This window comes from Seriola aureovittata, chromosome 17 (assembly GCF_021018895.1).
Source record: "Seriola aureovittata isolate HTS-2021-v1 ecotype China chromosome 17, ASM2101889v1, whole genome shotgun sequence".
In the NCBI taxonomy this organism is placed as follows: Eukaryota; Metazoa; Chordata; class Actinopteri; order Carangiformes; family Carangidae; genus Seriola; species Seriola aureovittata.
In genome coordinates this window covers 4,681,032-4,703,762 of record NC_079380.1, presented here as the reverse complement: position 1 = coordinate 4,703,762, position 22,731 = coordinate 4,681,032, and the positions used below count along the sequence as shown (strand labels likewise).

At 40.7% G+C, this 22,731-nt stretch overlaps 1 protein-coding gene and 1 long non-coding RNA gene across 2 annotated transcripts in view; both read left to right on the top strand.

Moving 5' to 3' along the window:
- The window catches only part of LOC130185497 (uncharacterized), a 49,775-nt gene that overhangs the window by 11,928 nt on the left and 15,116 nt on the right, over positions 1–22,731 (top strand). The window contains exon 3 of the long non-coding RNA XR_008830163.1: positions 10,920–11,039. This is a non-coding gene — a long non-coding RNA (uncharacterized LOC130185497). The remainder of the gene's footprint in view (positions 1–10,919; positions 11,040–22,731) is intronic.
- Positions 21,057–22,508, top strand: LOC130185496 (noggin-like). The gene has a single exon (XM_056401987.1). The coding sequence runs from the start codon at positions 21,490–21,492 to the stop codon at positions 22,129–22,131; it is 642 nt and encodes a 213-aa protein (XP_056257962.1). The 5' UTR covers positions 21,057–21,489; the 3' UTR covers positions 22,132–22,508.

Below are 22,731 nucleotides of genomic sequence, written 5' to 3'. Positions count from 1 at the left end.
ACACATTAAGGTCATTTTCTTCCACTGACAGGTTATATGAATGGTCTATAAAAAATGATTATCTTCATATTAATTAGGTTGTTAATTTTCTGACTAACCACATAGTGAAATCATGTTGTAAAGCTCTCAGAGACCAGTGTGATGTCTCCAACTTACTTGTTTTGTTCGACCAACAGTTCAAAAGTGCCTTAAAGATTCAGAGAACGTTTGCCATGTTTTTTTAATAATTGACTAAACGATGAAACGTTTAAGTTTCATGTTGACTAATGAGCCAATTGTTTCAGTCGCAAATGAGGACATCATTCAAAACGTAAGTGAGACCATGTTTCTTCTCAAAATCCTTTCACGGTCTGTCAGTGATCCTAAAAGGAATTAATTGAGTAATGTCTGTTTTCCAAAAACCGAGTCAGGAAAGAAGAAACGGCAAGATGATCACCTCATATGTTGATCTTCTGGGCTGTCAAAAATTAATTTGGTGTTTTTCTATCTGGTCCAATTCCTTTTGTTATTCTAACTCACCATCTTTTACTATAATAGCCTGTAATACTGTATTGTAATTGAGCATTGACCTGACAGATAAGTACATCTTTGAAGTGACAGATAATATATGACACCGATTATTCGCGTTACCGTATCATCTGAGCTCTTTAAGTGGTTTACCTGCCGCCTGCTCGGCACGCTGGTCTGGATTCAAAATGGATTGAGAGAAGCAGCTTTGGCCTTTGTAGTCCACAGAGAGGTTGGGGTGGACAGGGCTTTGTTTAGTCTGACCCCAGTGTGTTTCTTCTGCTCCTAAGGCCTTTGGAGATGCCAATCTCAGAGTGTTTGAATGACCGGCAGCACATCATTCACTGTCAGCTCCCCAGTGCTTCGTCTACCACCACACCTCAGCTTCTTAACTAGTGCCACCGTCCTTCAATAGACTGATATACATACACATCACTGTCATAGGGAAATCATCCCTTTATACTAGTCAAAGAAACTAGATGGATAGATATTGGCTTATATTAAAATTTACCCTTCCCAAAAAACTGAATAGTAATGGTTTATTTCTGGCTCTCTAACCTCTGGGCAAACTCATTTTCATATGTTTTTGACCTAGTTACGATAGAATTCAGGTTATTTTCTTTGCCTAAAATTTAGCCTGAGAATCAAGCATGAGGCAGGGAGGTTTTCTTTCTAAAGCTGCCCTTTTGCACATCTGTTAAACTCAGTGGTGAAAGAAGTTTTTAGATCCTTCGCTTAAGTGACAGTCGTCCGTATTTGAGTCATTCGCAGAAAGTTGTTATGTTAAAGTTTAGAAGCATCAACTAGCAACTAAATGGTTAGGTCTTCAGGAATAGTCTTAGATTATTGGTGCATTAATTTTTTAACTGGTCCAGAGGGAAGTTCATTCATTTATTACCTACTCGACTCTGGGTAGTTGGAAGTTGGAACTAGCATCATGGCAAGCAAATTATTTTATGAATGAAATATGAATTGGTTCACTCACTTGTAACTACAGCTGTCAGATGAATGAGTTGAAAAATACTGTCAATTGTGATCTACTGTGAGAGGCAGAGATTTCTTTCTTATCTGACCCACAGTTTGTATCTTTGCGGATGTGTTGTCAGCATCATGTGAAATCTGATTCTTTTCTTCTAAACATCTGGCTGCAGCACAACAAAACATCTCCTCAGTGTCTTTCTCAATATGAATTAAGCTTCTACCACAGTCTTCACATAAACACAATACGGTAAATTAGAACCTTGTTTGTGTCACAATTCACTCTGGGAAATGTAGGAAAGTGCTGGACTAGAGGCGAGTGTAGGGAAGCTAGGTACACAACAAAACGACAATCAATGATGTCCTGGAACAGCATTACGGCTGGTAATTCTCTATGAAACACAAAACATTGACATTTTTTTTTTTCTAAAGATATACAGTATATTTTTTGTATTTAGCTTATACCAGATAGCTGTGTAAATGCTATCAACCCTCAAAATCCCACGCTCGTTGATAGTAAGTGTAGACTTTACCTCGCCAGGCTACGGAAAGCACAGTAGAAGGCGTATCAGGCTCGACAGAAGCAGGCTCCCCGCCAAGCAGAATCAGAAAGACAATAAAAACAACCTGACCACAGACTCCTCAGCTTTCACCATCAACATCTTCTCGTCTGTCCTCACCAGCTCAGGCTGTTTGTTGCCGTGGAGATTTCTGTGAAATGGGTTACAAGATTAAATAAATCAGCCACGTTGAAGCACAGGATGTCGAACTGCTGCCTGTCAAGCTGCGACTGTCACAAGTCGGCCTACATTGCTGCCGTTCTCCTACAAACTCTGCCAATTCCAGAGGCTTGAGTGCCACTGCCATTGTGATTTTAGAGAGCTCCACAGGGAAAAGAATGGAAGGTTGCACAAAGCCTCAAACATATGACCTTTTTCAAACATCTTGCCCATTATCAGTGCTGTAAAACAGCTGAAATCATTGCTGAAATGCCCTTTTGTGGCTACGTGTGTGCGCAGCCTTAGTTCACGCAATATGATTTTTATTTGCTGTTATTTTAAAAGTGATTCACACAAACAGCAGAACTGCTCTCTGAGGGATCTGGGTGGTCTGGGTTGGTTTCTTTCTTCGTGGGAGCTTCTCGGTTGACTGTCTTTGGACCACTCAGGTAATTTGAGTGACTCCTAATTAATTGTTGCAGCATGGCAAATAGCAGTCCCCCCCGTCTTTACTTGCAGACCTCAGTTGGCGTCAGACCGACATTTAAAAAAAGGAAGAAAAGAAAAAGAAAATTGTAACAGTGAGTCAGTTTCAGGGTCAGGTACCAGGCCTCTGTCTCTGAGCCACTATTTTCATACTTCAGTGTCTGGGAAGCTGAATTGGAGCAATAAATGTTCATAGACAGTATGATGGATTTTCATGGCATTGTTAAGAATCGGTCCGAGCAGCTGGACAGAGCAGAGCCGTGTCGGGCTAAATGCAGAAACAGATGAAGCTGATGGAGGTGGATGCATGTCATATTTATCATAAAGATGCATCATCGTTCCAGTTCATTTAAACTCTCCTGTTTCTCCAGTTTTCACTGATTGACTAGAGAACATTAAAATGGCATCAACCTATTGTGAAGTATATTTCTGGAGGAGTATAGTCCAAAATGTTTTTCCTGCTCACAGCAAAATAAGCCTTTTATTATTTGGTCATCACAGTAGTTTCTCTTATGAAACCATAAAAATCTTATATAATCAGATTAAATATCACTATGCATACACAATATCCAATGATTTGTCATGCCAGCCCATGACTTATACATTTAATGAAACCTCCACAGCCATTTTTACTTACTTTAAAAACCTCTATTCTATATTTATAAAGATTTTATTCAGCATTTTCTTAAAGTCAGATGAAATATTACTACATATACACAATATCATACATAATTTATTATGCCAACCCACAAATTATACATATACTGAACAAGACCCGAGTGCGTTTTCCATACTGTTCATACCATGGTAACTATAACTTTAAATATTTCTGAGTGTATAAGGCCATTGTGGCCAATGTTGCAAATCATCACGGACTAGTGAAGCCCGTCATCCGAATCCACATGTATGCATAAATCGTCCATCCGCCACCCGAACAAATTATTTTCCACGATTTAAGAGATCTGCACCTGATCACGCACTACCATTATTTCTCAGTGGGATATTACGCCTGATGATATGGTAACATATTACACTGAAGTCAGTAAAGTAAAAGTTGTAATTACTTTGGTAAAATGAAACTGAATGTCACTTCTCCTTTATGAACACAAACAATTTAAAAGCTCATAATAAGTGCAGCAGTGCAATCACAGAGTCTAATTCATGCCTCAGGAAAATTAATCTTAAAATATATTCACATTTTAAAGAAAGTCCTCAAACATATAATATTTCACCCACCCGCAGTCCTACAGCTGTTAATCAGAATGTTCATTTTTATGATTTGGTCCGCGGATAAACTGCAGTGCCCGTGGATATAACTGCGATCATCACTATCATGGATTATCATGGGTATTTATTATTATCTAATGTATTGATATTGAGATATAAAATCACATATACTAAGATAGAGGATTTTAGCTGTGTCACCCACTGCTATCCTAAATGATTCATCATGCCGACACACAAATCATTTACAAAAACTTCCACATTTCAATAATATGCCCTTTTAACCCTTCTAACTTTTTGAGCACTTTATTTTTTCACTCTAAAATAGCTTTTTAGAGGTATACTGGAACATTTTAGCAATAAAAGCCCTCAGCAGAAGTTACATAATTTAACCCTTTCAAAGACAGGGAGGAATGTGTTGGAATATGGCAGGTACCTGGTAATATTTCTGTTGTTGATTCACAGGGTCTCATCTAACCCATGAGATTAAAGGGTACAGTTACAGGTCGCACATGCTTATATTTACACCTAAAAGTGATTATTTGACGTAATGAAACCGATTTTTCAGCAGATACTATGCTGTGGTCTTTTCCTTCATATGGGCATTTAAGCACAGCTTCTGTTTTTCTTTAATAAAGCACCAGCTTGAGTCACAGAGTCGGCAGGGATCGACCATCCTAGTTGCTGAGACGAGTTAAAGATCTTAAGCTGGGTGTCTCTGCTCTGCACCCAGTGGGCTTAAACATATATCACACTGGCAGTAGGCTGTTTGCTTTCAACCCCCATCTCTGCCTCCTTCCTCCCTCCCTGCCCTCAGCTGGACTGGCCACTGATCCCCTGTGTCTCTATCTCACAGTGAATCCCTTCTAGTCAGGGCCACGACGTTGAGTTTTCACAGTCAAACAGCACCCATGCTGGCTGAGAATTTCTTTGATCCCCAAAGAGCTTGTGTCTGACAGAGCTACTGGATTCAGTCCTTCCACCAGGTCAATGATGTGTGCTTCATTTAAAACTAACAAACTGAAGGGGATAATCAATAGTTTAAAATAGGCAAATATCTGTTTTACCACTACAATAGCACACAATAGCAATTTGATGAGTATCCAGTTCATTAAAGTTTTTATTGCAGTTGTAAATACCAGGTGTCAGGTAGGTCTTCCTGGGAAAAATACTCTGAACTGAGCAGTGATACTTGCCAAGAAAAGTGCACCACCAACACAAACTCAAACCCTGCAACACACAATCCAAAGAAGATGACATTGTAGTGACCAATGTTTAATTAAGAAGTGATCTCAAGGAAGCTCTGTGTAAAAACACAATAAAAACATAGAACTGATCATTTTGCACTAACTGGAGATGGAATTTAACAAAAATGCAGCTTTCACATCAGAAATAGTTTGTCTGCAGCCACAAGTCAGACCTCCTGAGTTCACACTGCAGGGGATAAGATGGAAAAATATGCAGTGATTCTGAAGGAGGGCTGGTATGGGTGTGAAGACTGTGAACTGTCCTGCTGACCCCTGTGACTCCTTTGATCACTGGACCTTGGTGACAGTGCACCAATCCATGCCAAATTGCCATGTCACAACACAGCAGACCATCTATCAATCTAGATTTTCCCCAAAGAAACAACATTTATCTGTTGCAGATCTGAAATGCATCAAGGAGGCAGTGACGACGCAGGCATGTGTGCATTTGTGACCCACTTTTATTGAGCTGAACTAATTTATTGATTGATTAATTGATAACAGATTAATGGTTTTAGTGCAGGGCTTCCAGCTGCTCAACTCTAACGATCTGCTGCTTTTTATTTGTTGTATATCGTTGTCCATTGAGTACACACACTTAAATTAAAATTTGTGTAAACAATTCAAAGACATCACCTTGAGAACTGGGGAAATTTTAAAGACTGAAAGATCAATAAACAATAACAATAATTAATTGAATCCTTTTGGTGTGGGAAAACATTTGAATTGGAAATTTAGGATAAGCAGTGGAGAGTTCATCATGCTCATTGGACTTCTCAGTGTTTCAAGTCTGTCTAAAAACAATAGTTAAATGCTCATACGCACATCGAAAGAGTTTTCAATCATTCCTCCATTTCCTGAACAATTTCCATAAAAGTGATGGGGACAAAATCCACCATCCTGTTCCTGTGGAATGTGAAGTCTGGAGTCTGAATTAGATGAATCACATGGGTTTCTTCCAAACTTTGACTTTGTCTTTGTAGTACTTTTTAGTATTTACACTCTTAGATTCGGTGTCTTTGCTGATCTGTGGTGGAGGGATAGTAACTAAAAAAGAGGAATTAAGCACCAAAAAGATTGTACCTGTGGGAAGCTTGGGGAATATCCAACATTTAATATCTACAGTCAGGTGTAAGCAATGCTGCCACTAAACAGCAGTTCAAAGCTTTATATTTCACAAGCCAAGGTACAATGTACAGTAAGCAAATCAGTGAAATGAATGAGGGTTGGGATAGGCAGGAAGAACAGGAAGAACAAACATAGGGACTTATAACTGTTTCAGTGCACATGTGCAAACATGCAGAGTCATAGTGGTCTGGTCTCGATCCCTGTTCTTTCATTCTCATTTGCAAGATGGTTGAAATCTTTTTTCTTTTTTTTTTCTCAAATTAGTTACAAAATTCTGACGTTAATGTCCAAACCTCCTCAAAAACTCAGGCCAGAGTAACACAAAACAACATGATGTTGTAACCAGTGTAATGAGTGTAGTTGTGTAGAGTTGTGGTTCTTGATGTGTAATTCAAAAATGAGATTCACTTTAATTTACCAGGACAAACATTTTCTTCCTCCCTGTGTACAAGCAGGAAAGACGACTATACAGTTCAACAATAAATGAACAACAACAGACAACAACAGACAATAACAAACAACAGACTAGATCTTAATCAACTGTTTGTCTATTTGGGGCGTCCATGAAATTAAAACCTTTACAGAACTACTCTTCCCTGCTTGTGTGCCTGTAAGGCCTCCCTTTCATTCTTGTCAGTGTCACACATCAGGTTTTGGGAAATGATAAGTTGCCAGGTCCATCTGATCTGTCTGCATCTGGGTCCTTAATAAAAGACCCACATCAGGGCCAAAACATGGCTGTGATTTTTTTTTTTTTTTTTTCAAATACACAAATGTAACTGGTGTCTGCTGTGAAACTCTGCGGACGTCTTTACATCGCGTTCTGCGTGAGAAAAATGCTTCAGAAAACAAACAGCACACAGCCCGAAGCAGTGGAAAATGTCTTTGTTTCTGTGTTTATGTGATGGTCTAATTTAAACTAAAACAGATCTCATTGGTACAAATTGCCCGTTAATTTGCTTGTGTGCAACACAGATGTGTGATTTCATAGTCCAATAAATTTGCCCACAAGAATCCCTCTAAAAAAATCGGATTAAATTCCACTTTGAAAATAGTTAATTCGCTTCTTCACATTACACATGCAGCATGTACGAATAAATGTAAAATTAAGTGACTCCTTTATGCTCCTGAGGGCGATCCAGGAATTCTGTGAATCAGCAGGGTGTATAAATCAAACTTAATTAGGCACCTGAGCAGGTATGATCTCTCTGTAGTAGTTTTAAGCCTGACAAAAGAAAGATGGGGGAGAACAACCAACACTTTTTCAGTGTTTGCCTGCAGGGCCCTTGGGAAGAATGTGTCTCCCACTAAAGCGTCACCTCTTAAAGAAAGCATATTACGTTACATACAAACATGTCATTTGTGGGACACTTGGGTGGAAATGTCTCCCTGGGGAGCAATCAGACTGACTCCAGCTTTTTAAAAAGTCTCCTCTCTCTGCCACTCCTCATTTTTCAGGCTTCTGAAATTAGTCGAAATCCTAGCTCGCCGTATTTGCCTTCCCCACACAGCTCAGTTACATTGATTAGAAATCAATTAACATTTTCCTGTTTTGAAAGTCTCTTTGTAATTCAACTCCACCGGAGATAAATCAGAGCTTGGAGCACTGTTAGCTTTGCAGGAAAGACTGTGCTGTACTTTTTATTTTCTTACTTTCTCTGCAGTTTAGGAACATCTAGAAATGAAACTAGTGCAGAATTATATTCGTCATCAAAGCAGTTCATTTCAGAATTTTATTGTCCCTAAGAAATTCTTTTGGCAGCAAGTAAAACCAATAAAAACACAATGAACAATTGCGCAGTACAGTCAAACAATGCAAAATACAGTACGGAATTTCATCCATGTGATTTAAAACTGCAACAAATAATAAGAATAAATTATTTGTTAGGCGATGTGGCTGTGTGCTTTCTGTTTTGTTTGAATTATGTTTCTTTCACAAAGAAAAATAAAAATTTGAAGCTGTTTCATCTAATTTCTGGAAACATGTGTCTCTGAGCAGAAGGCTGGATGTCTAATTCCCTGAAGGATAAATATGGCATTAATCTTTGGTTTTTGTGAAGAACACATGTTTTAGTACATCTATGAATACTTTCTGAAACAGCTCACAACTGTATACATATATATATATATATATATATATATATATATATATATATATATATATATATATATATATATATATACACACACACTTATATATATAGTTTTGTTTTGTAAAAAAAGGCTTGTTAATTTGCTAACTGATCACTGGTCTCATTATGTTACTCAAACACAAGGATGTACTGCATTTGTGAACTGTTTTCACCATCGGATTAATCCACATTTGATGCCCTAGCGAGTGTGTACGCTAACAGGACGGTGTGTGTGGGATTGAAACAAAATAAACCTCTGTGTGTGTTCATGGAAATGAAGGAAAATGTCACCCACTGCAACAGTGATGTGTTTTAATAGATTCTGGACAATAATGAAGCTCTGTGGCTTAGAGGAATAAGATATATCAGGCTTTGATTACACACACAATACTTGTTGGATACTGTTGTTGTTCCTCTTGGCGTTTTTTGGGGATTTGTTGACAATAAGAAAACTATAAATTATCACCACCTTATCTTATTGTGTGTATTCTTTGAGATCAGTTTTGAATTTTCCATAACATTTGTCAACTAAAAAACTGCAAGGAACACATTGCAATAAATAGCAAAAAACTCTGATGTGGTAAAAGTGATAACTGCTGTAAAATATAAACTTCAAAACACATTTGGACTGATCTCACTCCCGTTTTAATTTGTTCCCAGTATGTTTAAAATTAAGGTACATGCAAGCAAACTAAACTCAGTCTGCTAGCTCTGTGTTGTTGATTAGCCCAAACAGTTTCTCATCAGCCGTCAACCACCATCCTGACTGGACAAACTATTCCAAAGTTTAGGTGTTAAGCCAGGCTCTGGGAACATCCAGCAGCCACTGATTAGACCTGAGAGACTTTGGTTATCATCATTTGGAGACAACACATTTGGAAATCTACTCAGAGGCTTCAGCATGTAGCCTGAAGACCCAGACCTGGTCCAGCCTGTTTGTTTCAGCAACAGAAAGGGCATCTGCTCAGTGGGACTGAGGGTGACTGTATAAGGTTGCACCCTAACATTTACACACTTGGCACTGGCAACAAAGCAGCCATTCCTCTGGCAACCACCGCCGGTCATTAAGCATAATTTGTCTGGTATCCCTGTGTTGAAAATGCACAAAGGAGGGTGAGTAAAGCCAGCGTGAGGTTGTCTTCTGAGCTGTCATGTGGAGGAATGGTGGGGGCCCCATGCCGGGCGGCGGTGGTGGTGGGGCAGACAGCGACAGAGTGGCTGACTGGGGCAGCTCCCACAGGACTGTTTGGGGACAGCAGCAACCCGAGAGGGACACCACCCCCCTACTTTCCCTCCAAATCCCACCTACAACCACTGCACCACCCCCTCCCTGCAGTCGTGCGTCTGACGGTTAAAACAACAGCCCCTGTGGCCAGCCAGGCTCCATCTCCCCTGCTAGATTTACGCTTGATTCTCAGTTCCCACCACCCTCTACTACACCCTCCCCTCTGTCTCCTGCTCCATCGGCCAGGAACCTTCTCCTCTTCCTGACTTTCTTCCTCACCTTCTGCTCTTGTAAACAGCTTCTTCAACAAGACACCAACGTTTTGTCTATATAATTTTTGCAGCTGACAAGTCGAAGCACTTCAGAGACACTGAATATCACCTGACATTTTGGACACTATCAGCATAATATTCTGCCCATTAACAAACATCTGCATTCGTCGCCTGTGATGATTATGACACACCACACGATCAGAGCTCAAAGTCTGCCTGGATCCACTTGGTTATTAGACACAGCTGTCACAAGGCCCTCACCTGAACCAGTTTGACTTAATATAATTTGAACCTGGTCTTCCAAGGGTCCAGGGCTCATTAAGACATCTCAGCTACAGGCAGAAGTTACAGTGGCTGAGTTTTGCAAAGTCATAAACACTGTTTATAATTTTGAGTCAATGACAGTTGACACTTTTCTTGAGGTTTTCAATGTGCTTTAGCTGCAATTGTCAGCACCGTAGTGTTAGATGCACATATTGACTGTAATGTAGAATAGCTAGAAAACAATGTTTGTGTGAAATTGGGTTTCATCCACACTGGTGTTTCGCAATAAATCCTCACATCTAAATTACAAAATTACTTGTTTGTCAGTGCTTTTTGAAAGTGCTTTTTGTTTTGTTTAGTTTTAAGCATCTACAGCTGTATGGCTAAGTTTGGGGAAAGATCCAGTCTCATTGTTCAAAGAAACCAGTTGTTGACTGTTGGTAGGAGACAAAACATCAACTCCAGTCTCAAGTGTGCACCCCTCCATATACACTGAGTCTCTTCCTGTAACTTTCTGCCAGACTTCAAGAACATCCGACTACCTCCAGCTTTGCCACTGAACTTAACCATAAGTTGTTTAAGTTGTTTAAACAAATGATAATGTCTTGCAGTTCTAGAGGGGAAATTCTCCCTTTTTTAAATTTTTTTTTAATATCGTCTTCTTAAAGTTCACCGTCCTCACTGAAATACTGAATCAATAAAAACATTCGTGTCTGCTCTTTTTACTCCTTTTTCAGCATTTACCTCCATCATCCTGTGACAGACTTTTCCAGGCCTCTCCTCAAGTGCATGCAGTGAAAAGCGCCTGCCTGAACAAGATGTAGAAAGTGGCTGCACGGATGAACCAACGTCAACTGGTAAGGGCTGGTGTTAAATTAATTGACTGTTTGATTTCTGTGGGGTAAAACTCTCAAAGTAAACACTGACTCACATTATCATATCTCTGTTTCTGTTGTGAGACGAGTGTAAGTTTTGATTTTATTATAGGTCATAAACAGTGGCTGTTAAGCAAGGCAGCAAGGTAATTCCTGAGCCACTGCATTTAGACCCACAAATAACTTTCATTCATGATACAGTCATCCAGCGAATGTCCCCCCCCCCCCGTCCACATGCGAAAATGTATCTATTATCTATTATAAATTCATTGTTTGACTTACAATAACACACAAATGCAACAAAATCTGCCAACTCACAGGAGATAGCCGTGTACACAGGCATGTAATGAGAAATAAAAAGCGCAACCCCGGCCATAAACCTGTAAACTGACCATCATAAAACACAACCAGTATAAACACGAGTTAATCTTCTTTTTCCTTCTTCTGTGCGGTTGGATAGCACTAGGGATAATTTACTGTTCACAAACATGTGTCAGCCTAAAAGATGAAGGTTAACTAGCCTGAAAATAACATTTTGGGTAAACTGAACTAAATTAAAAAAAAAAAAAAAAAAAAGTCTCACCATATGATTGTCTATCTGTAGCAGTCTGAAGCTCTGATGTGTCAGTTTTTAAACATGTCTGAGAAACTTTTAATCTAAACCAGCAGAGCTTCTGTTAAATAACAGGACTCAGGAAAAAAAAAGGAGAAAAAGAGAGGAAGAAAGAAAAAAAACTACCCTTGCCTCCCAGAAATGGTGTGAAATCCCGTCTGTCTCCACGTCTGTTTGAGTTCACAGCAACAACACAGTCACATGTTGAACCAACACGAGAGGCTGACTGAGGTGTGAATTGGAGGAAGTGTGAGGAGCTTATAGAGCCAATAAAGTGATTATAGGTTCCTTCCTATCAAGCCCACAGAGCTGCCTGACAGTTCCGTTCAGTTAAACAAACATGTTGATTTAGTCCTCACACAGACCTGCTACATGAGGCCTTTTTGATTCATTTCTCATTTGCTATAACCTGATTATTTTGTTATTAATTCAGTCACTGAGTTTCTAAATTTCTGTTTTTTTTTTTTTTCAATAGCTCAATCATTTGGTTTGTATGTAAGAAAATAGTGATAAAAATACCCATCACAGTTTCCTACAACCGAAGGTGATGTCTTCAGATTGTTTCCTTTGTCTAATTAACATGCCAAAGCCCAATGATATTTTAGCTTGTTGGCATGTAATACAGAGAAAAACAGCAAATATGAGCAGCTGGAGCCTTGAAATCTTTGACATTGTTGCTTTAAAAAAAAAAAGACAATTACTCTGGTCAAAACAGTTCATTTTTGTAGACTGACTATTTGATTAATTGGCCATTGGTTCCACTGTCTTATTCCTGTCTGGTGGATACGTGGAATATTTTTTTTAATGTGGCATGAAAGTGGTTGAGTGAATAAGCTTCACTCCAGAAATGTCACTATATCGTCACAGGGATTGTCCTTCAGAAAGCCATTTTTGGTTGGACGCTAGTATGGAATCATTCCTTCATTTTAACTTGACACAGAGCAGTGGCTGAGATGAAAGTGAGGAATGAAGTCATGTGTCTGTCACCCATTGCTCTGGCCACTGCTGGACCGCAGGCCAGCGAAAGTGACTGCCTGTCTGTCTAATTGCCTCCTGGTTGTTTGACACGCTGAAGCCACGTGGAGGCTCGCTTGCGGTCTCACCCCGATCTGCTGCTGCTGGAGCTGTGGAGGTGAGCTGGGAAGCGCCTGGGTGGCAGGGCAACACACGGGGCCTCCCTGGCTGGCGCCTGTAATTTTACCTTCCCATTCATCAGCCAGAGATATTAATAATAACAGCACATCTGGATTCACTTTACTGTCTCGCGTTAACCCTTTCCACTGCAGCATTGACTGCTGCTGCAATGGCTAGCGAGCCCCCCCCCCCCCCCCCCCCCCCGTCCCAACTCAAGTCTCATTCCTCTTGCTGTCAGTCTTCATTTCTCTGTCTCATCTTGTGCTGCAGTTTTTCTTTTTTCAGCTTCATAGAGAGCCAGCAAGCTCACCTGAAAATCTTTGACATGTTTTTGTGTGAATATATATATATATATATACACCATGGTAGCTGCCTCTTGTGGGCATCGTGCTGCTGGACCTTGTGGACATTTTTGTCACAAAAAGTACCATAAAATTGCTGAATAATGTGTAGGTGTATAAATTTAGACCATAGCTAATGCAGAATCCATTGTTGTTACCTTACAAATATGTTCATAACAAAGTGCTATGTTTGTAATAAACTGCATCAGGGATCACTAAAAGCTCTGAAAATTTTTCCCTGTTTTTTTTTTTTTTTGTCCATGTAAATAGAGAAGGATCTTCATGTTGTTTTCCATGTGGAAAACCACTAAAGGCTGCAGTCATTGTGAAGACATACACTTCTGTTGTACTCGCCATCGGCTGCACTGTATTGCGGCTTATTTGCATAAAGTTTAATTCTTTGTTCTTTGTTGTCGCTCACACTGAGAGAAATAACAGCATCATGAGCATCAGCTGCTGCATGACGAAAAACAACATCGACATCAATTTGCTTCACATTAAGTTCTTGTCAGATCTTCGTGTGTGAACTCCCTCCGCTGACACTACCCAGCTGGCACCGGACGTCACTGCAATGTTAGAAAGACGTTGAACTCTAACGTCGGACAGACATTAAAAAAATGTTTGCTAACTGACATTGTGACATTGAGCAGATGTTGAATTTTGGTCACCATACCTCATGACTAGAACGTCGGTATTTTCGCAAACAGTTTTCCATAGGTTTCCTGTGTCAAGATGGCGTTGGCATGAGACGTTTGGAAGACATTGGGTTTTGGTTACTATACAACACGACTTGAAACCAACAAAATATCAACGTCAGCTGTCATCGGTTTTCTACATCAAATTGATGCTGGCATTAGATGTTGTATTTGGTCACCCGACATGACAACCTTCCTTCAACCAAATATCAACGGCTAACGGCGGTGGTGGACAGCTGTGTGCCTTCTGGGTATTTTTGCTTTAGAATTGGAGGGGCTGCCTTCGAGGTTAGGTGCGGAGATGGGAAAGTATGCAGGATACTTCACACAGCTACTTACACCACTTTTCATGAGTACAACCAAGACCATGAATGCCTTTTGAAAAGAGAAACCATGCGCTGTTATTGCCGTTTGTACTATTCACTATTAAGAAATACAAAAGACACAAAGTGCTTGAAGAGACATCATGGAGTCAATGAGATGCAAGAGAAGGAGGCTACGACAGCCCGCTTTTTACAGCGCCTTCAGTTGTGTTTGATACAGGTGATACGCTACGCCAAACATTGTTTTAATTATACTGAATCCTAACTGGTCCTTTTCAGTGTGTCCACTTCGAGGCTGCCCCCAAAGGTTCTTATCCTCAGCTAATTCAGTGAAGAAAGAACCAATTAGCTGAGCCTTCCATTTGATTTTTATCACCATGCCAAATAATCCAAACGTGAGAACTGCAGTTTGTTTCATGTCCACATGAGACGATGGGGTGTAAAAACTCAGACATCAGCCTGGCTGTATGCCGCCGCTGCTACATGAGTGTCCGTAGACACCTCTGCATGGAGGCAGAGTAAATCACCCTGCTGAGCTGTCTATAGGTGGAGCCAGGGCCCTGCTACTGGCTGCCACGCTTGGCTCCACGCCTGTCGCCCCAGGACTCCCGCTGGTGGTAACAGGTGACAGAGGTCTGCTGTGTGTAGAGCTGACAGCCCCCTCACAACGCATAGAAACACTTGCTTCATTACCAGATCCCCCTCCCCAACTCCTAGCTGTGGAGCGAGAGACAGCGAGACAGACAGAAGGAGAGAGAGGCTTTACTACTTTTCTGTGGCACTAAACACGAGTTTGAGAGGAGGCAAAAAGCTCAGTGTGCATCACTCATCTGCTCATGAGTCAACACTCATGATGTCACAGGCTGCCTTGCCAGCCTCACACACAACTATACTGTATTACCAATTTTCGTATAAAAGACCTTATTTATTAAAAAAAGGGGAGAGTCGGCTCTTTTTCCATGCAGTGGACTGAGCTGTACCTCCCAGAGAGCCCTGACTGTTAAACCATCGTGCCACAAACAACCTGCTAAAAACACTTAGAGTATTTCTCCCATACAGAAATAAACACTGGCCAATTAGTGTTCTTATTTTTGGAACTATTTTAGCTGCCAGCGGAGTTGAAAATATAACCAACCAGACATGGCCTGACACGGAGGACTGCAATTTCAGTCCTCGACGTCTCCGTATGGACGTCCAGGAGCTGTTGGAGCTATCAAGGCTATACATCGGCCTCCAGGATAGTTTATGTCTCTGAAATGAATCCTCATGGTGGAACAATAGTGCCACTATTATCCAGCACAGAGAGAGATGAATTCACATGAGGATAGGCCATCTTGATTTATGAAGTGTGAATTAGGAGCTGAGAGTTTGAGACCAAGGTGGGGTCGGTGGGGGTGTTGCCTGGCACAAACAGCCGTCTGTGTTGTAGGAGCTAGAGACACCGCGACCTCCCGTCATCCCCCCACCACCACCACCACCACTACCACCACCACCCACCGCTACGCTCTTACTCCTGGTCTCTTCGCTCATTCACAGGAGCATCTGGCACGGCTGCAGCTTTGGCTTGTGATGATCTGTAAAAATCCAGCCAGATCACCATGTGGGGATCAAGGCCTCAGCTTCAGCAGGACGTTGAAATGCGCGAAATGCCTCGCTGGCCACAGAGGACGCCTGCTGTGCGACTGTGCTGCTCGTCAGGCTTCATTTATATCACATGGCGGGTTGATGGAGTGCTGAATCATCCATCAAGACTGCAAGCATTTACTCTGATTCTAGTAAAATAAAGGCTGCTGACTTGGACTCTCTCTCTCTTTGGCCAACATGGCAAAGTAAGAGTGGGTGCGTGTTCCTGCGTACTTCTGAATATTAGTTTATGTCAGGGTTTGACCAGTACAAGCTCATGAGAACCCTATTGAGTTAAAGCTGACTGTAGTCAATATTGTAAATACCTGCACGTGGCCATTAATGGGGTTTACGTCTCTGGGGAAATAATTTCACAGTGACAAGAAACTCCAATCATTTTGGAAAAATAGCTCAAACATGTTCACAGCTGCGGCTGCAGATGAAATGTGGCCACAGGTATTGCCATGAGAATTGTCACTCACTGTGATGATGGAGATTTACTCTTAAAGAAAATTCCTCATTTCCTGTTTGTGAAGCTTCACCTTAGACTTCACTCTAGCTAAAGCTAGATTCAAGCAATATTAATGTCTTTATTCGTCCTCCGCTCTATTTAATCACAGCCGGGCTCCTACATACAAACAGTGCTTTAATGACTGTCTGTCAGTCAGAGTGTATGTGTGTGCGTCAGTGATGCAACCATTGGTTATATGCAGGGGATGCTGATGTGAAACTATAGGGCAAATTAAATTTAATATTAATTTAAGACCAATAATAAGTTAAGATATTAATGGGAAAACAAACCAATTATGGTCTTGACACTGACAAAGGCATTCGCTATCAGCGTCCATATATACATTACTGAACATCAGACCAGTGTTAAAAAATTGAATTGTTTTTATAGATGGGGGTGTGTTGCCTCAGAAACTTCAGAAATGATGAAAGTTTATCAGACAGAAAACCAATGCACAGTTTGTAATACTCAGGGATAAGGTTTTACAACTCTGGAAGATGGCAATCACAAGGTAAACAGAAATTCAGTATTCACATTACACACCTATGTACCACAGATGACCACTTGCATGTATTTGATTGGCTAGCGCAGCACCTTGCCAGATGACAGCACGTTGCTTTCTGGTAAAAGTTGAGCTAATGTCGGCCTGAACGTGGCCATAGGCCTTCACTTCCTGTTTGTCCGTTCTGCTTTTTCATCACAGTTAAATAATGTGCATGATCAAAATTTCTGGCATCAGTTGTGATCAAGGAAGTTTATATACTGTGTGTAAAATTTAATTCAGATCGACCTTGACAAAAAGTGTTTTTTCAATAAAATTCAAAATACTGGAAAAATTATTATAGCAGAAAGGAAAATTGGTTCGTACAACGAGCCAAAGACTCTGAGGGGGAAAAAGTTAAAAGAATAGTTCATAGTTCAGGAGTGATGAGCCAAAACATAAAAATACTTGTTACAGTGCCACCAGTTGACCAATTTCAGTACTTGTACTTTACATTGTGTAAGAGTTGAGTTTTTGAACCTTATGAACCATGTGATCGCTCTGGGACTTTAATTTTGAAATTTAGAAGAGGTCAAAATATTTCTCCTCCAGCTTCTCCTGGCGATATATGAGATGCTGATAAACTAATCTGTCACCTGTGTGAAGAAACACAAAATTCAGTCTCCTGAGTGATCACTGAGCACTGTGTTCTGGGTTAGGGTTTAATGACTTTGTTTGGATGCAGAGTTTCTGTCTGTTAAAGTTTATGGAGGAGTGGAAGGAACATACACTCACACTGGGATTTGGGTGCTTTGAGAGTCAATTCTGCAACCTGTGGGAAAAATTAGCTAAATGTACTAATAATAGTCCTCGTTAAAAGCCACAGATATTTATGAGTGTTGTATACAGCCTGAAGATGACTCTCTATGGATTTAACATACAGGTTTCATTTGAATGAACCTGGATTTTTGTGAACTGAAACGCTAAACAGACATGGAAATCTTCAGATTTTCACTTGCTAAACTGAAACCAGTTGATTTTCATATTTCAAGTTGATGCAAGACTGAGTGAAAATGGCTATCAACAGTATTGACAATAGGTCCTTATATTCTCAAACAGGACAGGAATAGTGTGACTTGCGAGAATGCAAAGCTGCCATCCGACTCATGGTCAGTGGTCAGAAGTAGCAATTCATTTTAATTAAGCTCACAGCAGGAGTGATTATTGTGATTGTGTGCTCTTGGATTGCAGAGGAATGGAAAAAAGTGCTAAACAAACTAGCAAATTGCACACCTCCCAAGTGCCAGAGTAAACAGAATAGCACCCACTTCATGTCTGTGTGTATTCAGCTTGGCAGCGTGGCCTCAATTAGCACGAGGTGAGAAACAGCGTACTGATGGAGATAAAGCACAGTGAAAGGTGCTTTGTGTTTTCTGAGTGACACTGTAGCTGCTTTATATCATTGATAACCTCCTGCACAGAGCCACTGCAGAGGGGACATTAAGCCTCAAAAGTCTGCTCCGATGATTTAGTTTAAAAAAAATAATGACCAAAAGAGACTTTCTAAATATCTCAGGTCTTTTGTGTGGATGAAAGCTATCAGAATCCTTTCTGCTGTGTGTGTTTCTACCTGAGCGTGCCTTTTCTTGGTACCAGTACTGAAGGTGTCTGCCAAGAGAGAAGTCTGCTTTTCCTCACTAAATGAGAAATCAGCAGGGAAGGCCACAATGTCCCGTGCACAGCTCAAACAGGGAGATTCATTTTGAACGCATATCCTTAAGCGCAGGTTTTAAAGTCTTCAAGAACCAGACCCCGCAAAAAAAAAAGAAAGAAAGAAAAAAAAAAAAGGTCATTACCTTGGCCAGATTATTAGCCAAAGGGAATTGTGTTTGGTTAACTTAAGAATGAAAAGAAACTCCTCAATTAAGCAGGCGTCTGTCTCAAGTAGCCTGTCTTTTTAAGGAGGAATATTTCACTATCAAAATGTTCCTGTGGTAAAACAGTAGGAAGGGATTAGAAGAAACAAAAACAACTCAGCATTAAATGAGCCTGGCAATCCTGATGACACTTAATGAGAACCATATTTGGACTTCACCCATGCAGCCACATTAGAAATGAAATATTCCAGTGTGTGAAATATGATTTCTTAAGAGGAAAAAACATGCCAATTTCATTTTGAAACTTCCTCAAGTGTGTGATTAAGTACTGAAAGTGAATTCAGCTACTTCATTTAAGTTGTCACTAACAAAAATAATGAATTGGTTTTAATCTTTAACTGCATTATACCTTAAAAACAGTGCGTTTTTAGAGGATTTTAATGGACACATACATTAGATGTGTATGTGTCTGTATGCATTTGTCGTTAACTCTGCAGCGTCTCACGTGTGAATGCGCTGGATTGAGCCTATCTGTCAGGGAGCGATAGTTTATGATACGTGCTGGTCAGATGAAAAATATAAGGGTGACATTTTCCAGACTTTTCACCATCATTCGACCGTAAACTAAATGAGTCGTGTGCTCAAGTGCTTGTGTGAATTAGCTCATTCAAAATGAAACAGAGATGCATTTATCTAAAGCGGATGGTTTATGGCTGATGTAGCAGCTGGCTAAGTTCTTCCACTAAATTATTTTTCAAAGAATGATTCTCTGAGCATGAGTTTAGACAGGTTTGCAAATTGTGATACTTTCCATGGCTGCTGCTTAGTGAGCGTTGTTTATTTGGGAGCTAATTTGGCCGGCTTTATTGAGAGGCTCGCCGTGGCACCGTTACAGGCAGAAATATTGTCCCACTTCAGCTGGACACAAGCAGTAAATACACTGCAAAAAGTGCACTTAAAAGGCCATTTCACATTTCATATTTCATATTCAGATTGTACTTTCCTTCAAACAAGTGAAAGCTTCTGCTGATTTTGCTCGTTTCCTGTGCAGGATGTTTTGATCCATCTTTGACAAAGGCAAAAACGGGGATGTCTCATACTATCAGGAAAAAAAAAATCACATTTAAATCAAGAAATCTGTGAACAAATTGGAAACAGATGAACTTTATTTCACCCTTAAGGTTCAGTTTTCTTCTTTAGTTTCATCTCTCATTCCACACTGTTGGACAGTATCACATAGATTCTGTTCCTGCCCTTTATTTAAGCTTTATGATATTTACACTGCGTGAAATATTCAAACCCAAGACTCTGACACATTCCATCAAATGGAAATATTTTAGTTGTCCAACTGTGCATCATTTTATACAGGTTTCCAAAAGAATTCAGCCTTAGTTGAGATATTTCCTAAACAGCCACAACCCTGACTAACTACGTTAACCGTGTTGATGACTCAAACCTCAAAGTTGACTAATATCATCCAGTTGTAACTGAAAATCATTTTCATTTTGCAGTGATGTTTTCTTCAGAGGAACATCCGCCACAGAATGCATGTATGTCCAAACTTAGATGGTGCTTTTTGTGATCATGTACAAATTTTGTTTTCTTTATCTGCAAGATGGATCTAAACCTAAAGATCACATCAAGTGTGCATCAGACTTTAAATGACCAGAAATTTCAGATGCGTCTGAGCAGAAATAGTGTCTCTAAACTAAATGAGGTGTTTCCCAAACTGAAGTATGACTTTACCAGTGGTGAAAAAATATTCAGATCATTTTACTTTACTAAAATAAAATGTAGTAATAAAAACGAGAGTTCTGCATTCAAAAAGTAAAGGTCCTCTCAAAATGTACTTAAAGTATCGAAAGTAAAAGTACACATGGACACTGTCAGTGTTGGGGGGTGTTATTATATTTAACTTGATTATCATTACTGCTGCATCAAGCAGCATTTGAATGTTGTACCTCCACAGCTGATTTAATCACTTTCAACTACAAACAATCACATTTCATGAGTTAATAAATTTTTTTAATGTAAAATCTTAAATGCAATGTAGTTGTAGGTGTGTGATAAATAGTGCAATAGAGGTAGAATATCATAAAATGCATATAATGTATATATGACTCAATTTAAGTATATATATATATGGGTAAAGTACCTCCGAATTATTTGTAAATGTACATTTCCAAGTGACTATTTTACAAGAGGTTTTGGGTGTTGTGGAGGCTGCAGAGACTCCCAGCAGAAGGATTCATCAGATGACCGACACCCCTGAAGAATGAACGACTTCACTAGTCATTCCTACTGTGAGACTGATTTAAGGAGGTCTGGAAAACCGACAGGGGGCGTCTCCTCTCCCCGCATCCCTCCTCCTTCCCCTCGGCCACCCACCCCCCACCCCCACCCCCCTTTCCAGTGAGATGGAAGAAGGAGGTATTGGGGATCTCCTCCTAGACAACAAACCCACATTCAAAGAGGGGCACACGAATTACATCACGGTCCGTGCGGAGGATATAACGGAGGTCGCGGGTTACGCTCAGCGTTTTTCTGCAGAGGAGACAACAGGGGCATCATGCCGAGCCCGCGCGCACGGAGCCCGAGGAGACATCTGAGCTTTGTCACGCAGTTCATTATTAAAAACAGGTTTCCCTGACGGTGCTGTTTTTAATTCTGTCACGGAATTTCATCATGGGAGTTTGTGAAGTTTAAAGGACACTCAAGACGCGGGTTTGGATACGGCTCACGCGTAATTGCGCACAAGAAAGTAGCAGCTCCCCGTGCGCACTGAACTCACCGCGGGACCGTCTGATACGGATCAATCTCAGCAGTGTTTAGCCATGTATCTGCTGGTGCTGTCTCTCGGACTTCTCATGGGCAGGGGGGTTTGTCAGCACTACTACCTTCTCCGCCCTATCCCGAGCGACAGTCTGCCGCTTGTGGAATTAATAGAGGACCCAGATCCCGTCTTCGACCCCAAGGAGAGGGACCTTAACGAGACCGAGCTGAAGAGCCTCCTGGGAGACTTTGACAGCCGCTTTTTGTCCGTTTTACCGCCCATGGAGGACAAATACACCGGGAACGATGAGCTCGATGACTTTGAGATCCAAAAGCCCGGCGGAGTACTGCCGAAGGAGATTAGAGCGATGGATTTTGACGTCCAGTTCGGCAAGAAGCACAAGCCCAGTAAGAAACTGAAGCGGCGGCTGCAGCAGTGGCTGTGGGCGTACTCGTTCTGTCCGGTCGTGTACACCTGGACCGACCTGGGCAACAGGTTCTGGCCGCGGTTCGTGCGCGTGGGCAGCTGCCTCAGCAAAAGGTCGTGTTCGGTCCCAGAGGGGATGGTGTGTAAACCTGCGAACTCGACCCACCTGACGATACTGAGATGGAGGTGCGTGCAGAGGAAAGGGGGACTCAAATGCGCGTGGATACCGGTGCAGTACCCGGTCATCACAGACTGCAAATGCTCCTGCTCCAGTTAAAAGAGTCTCTGCCGCAAAAATAAATTATAAGCTCAACATGTTTGTGATTCTTTTCTCACATGCACTACCGAGTGTAGGAATGTATTTTCTGTATATGCGGTGCCATGCAGTTATATATAACTCCCTGTACAAAGTCAGTATTATATGTAACCAGAGTCTACTTTATTTGTGGAGAATATTGGTTATATATTTTGTATTTATGGAGATATGGCGCATAGAGCCACGTAAGGACTTGCTGTTTTCCATATTTGGATGAAGCAAAAGGACCTCAGAGTTAAACGTGGATTATTGATACAGCCATCTATCAGTGACTTGTTTCATCCTGTAAATTAAGGAAATTTACTATTTATTCTTTATATTCTGCAATAAAACAACACTGAAATCAATTTAAATGCTTTTCTTTCCTTTTTTTGATCACCTATACTCAGTCTGACCGACTGGATAAAGTCACCTGCCCCAGTGCGCACAGCCTAAGGTTCTCAAGCAAATACCATTTTAAACAACATGTAAGTTTTACAATCATGGTATATCTTTACAATCACGTGTATAGACTTCTGCAGTTTACTCCATATTACAATGATGTTGTAACACTGTAATTAT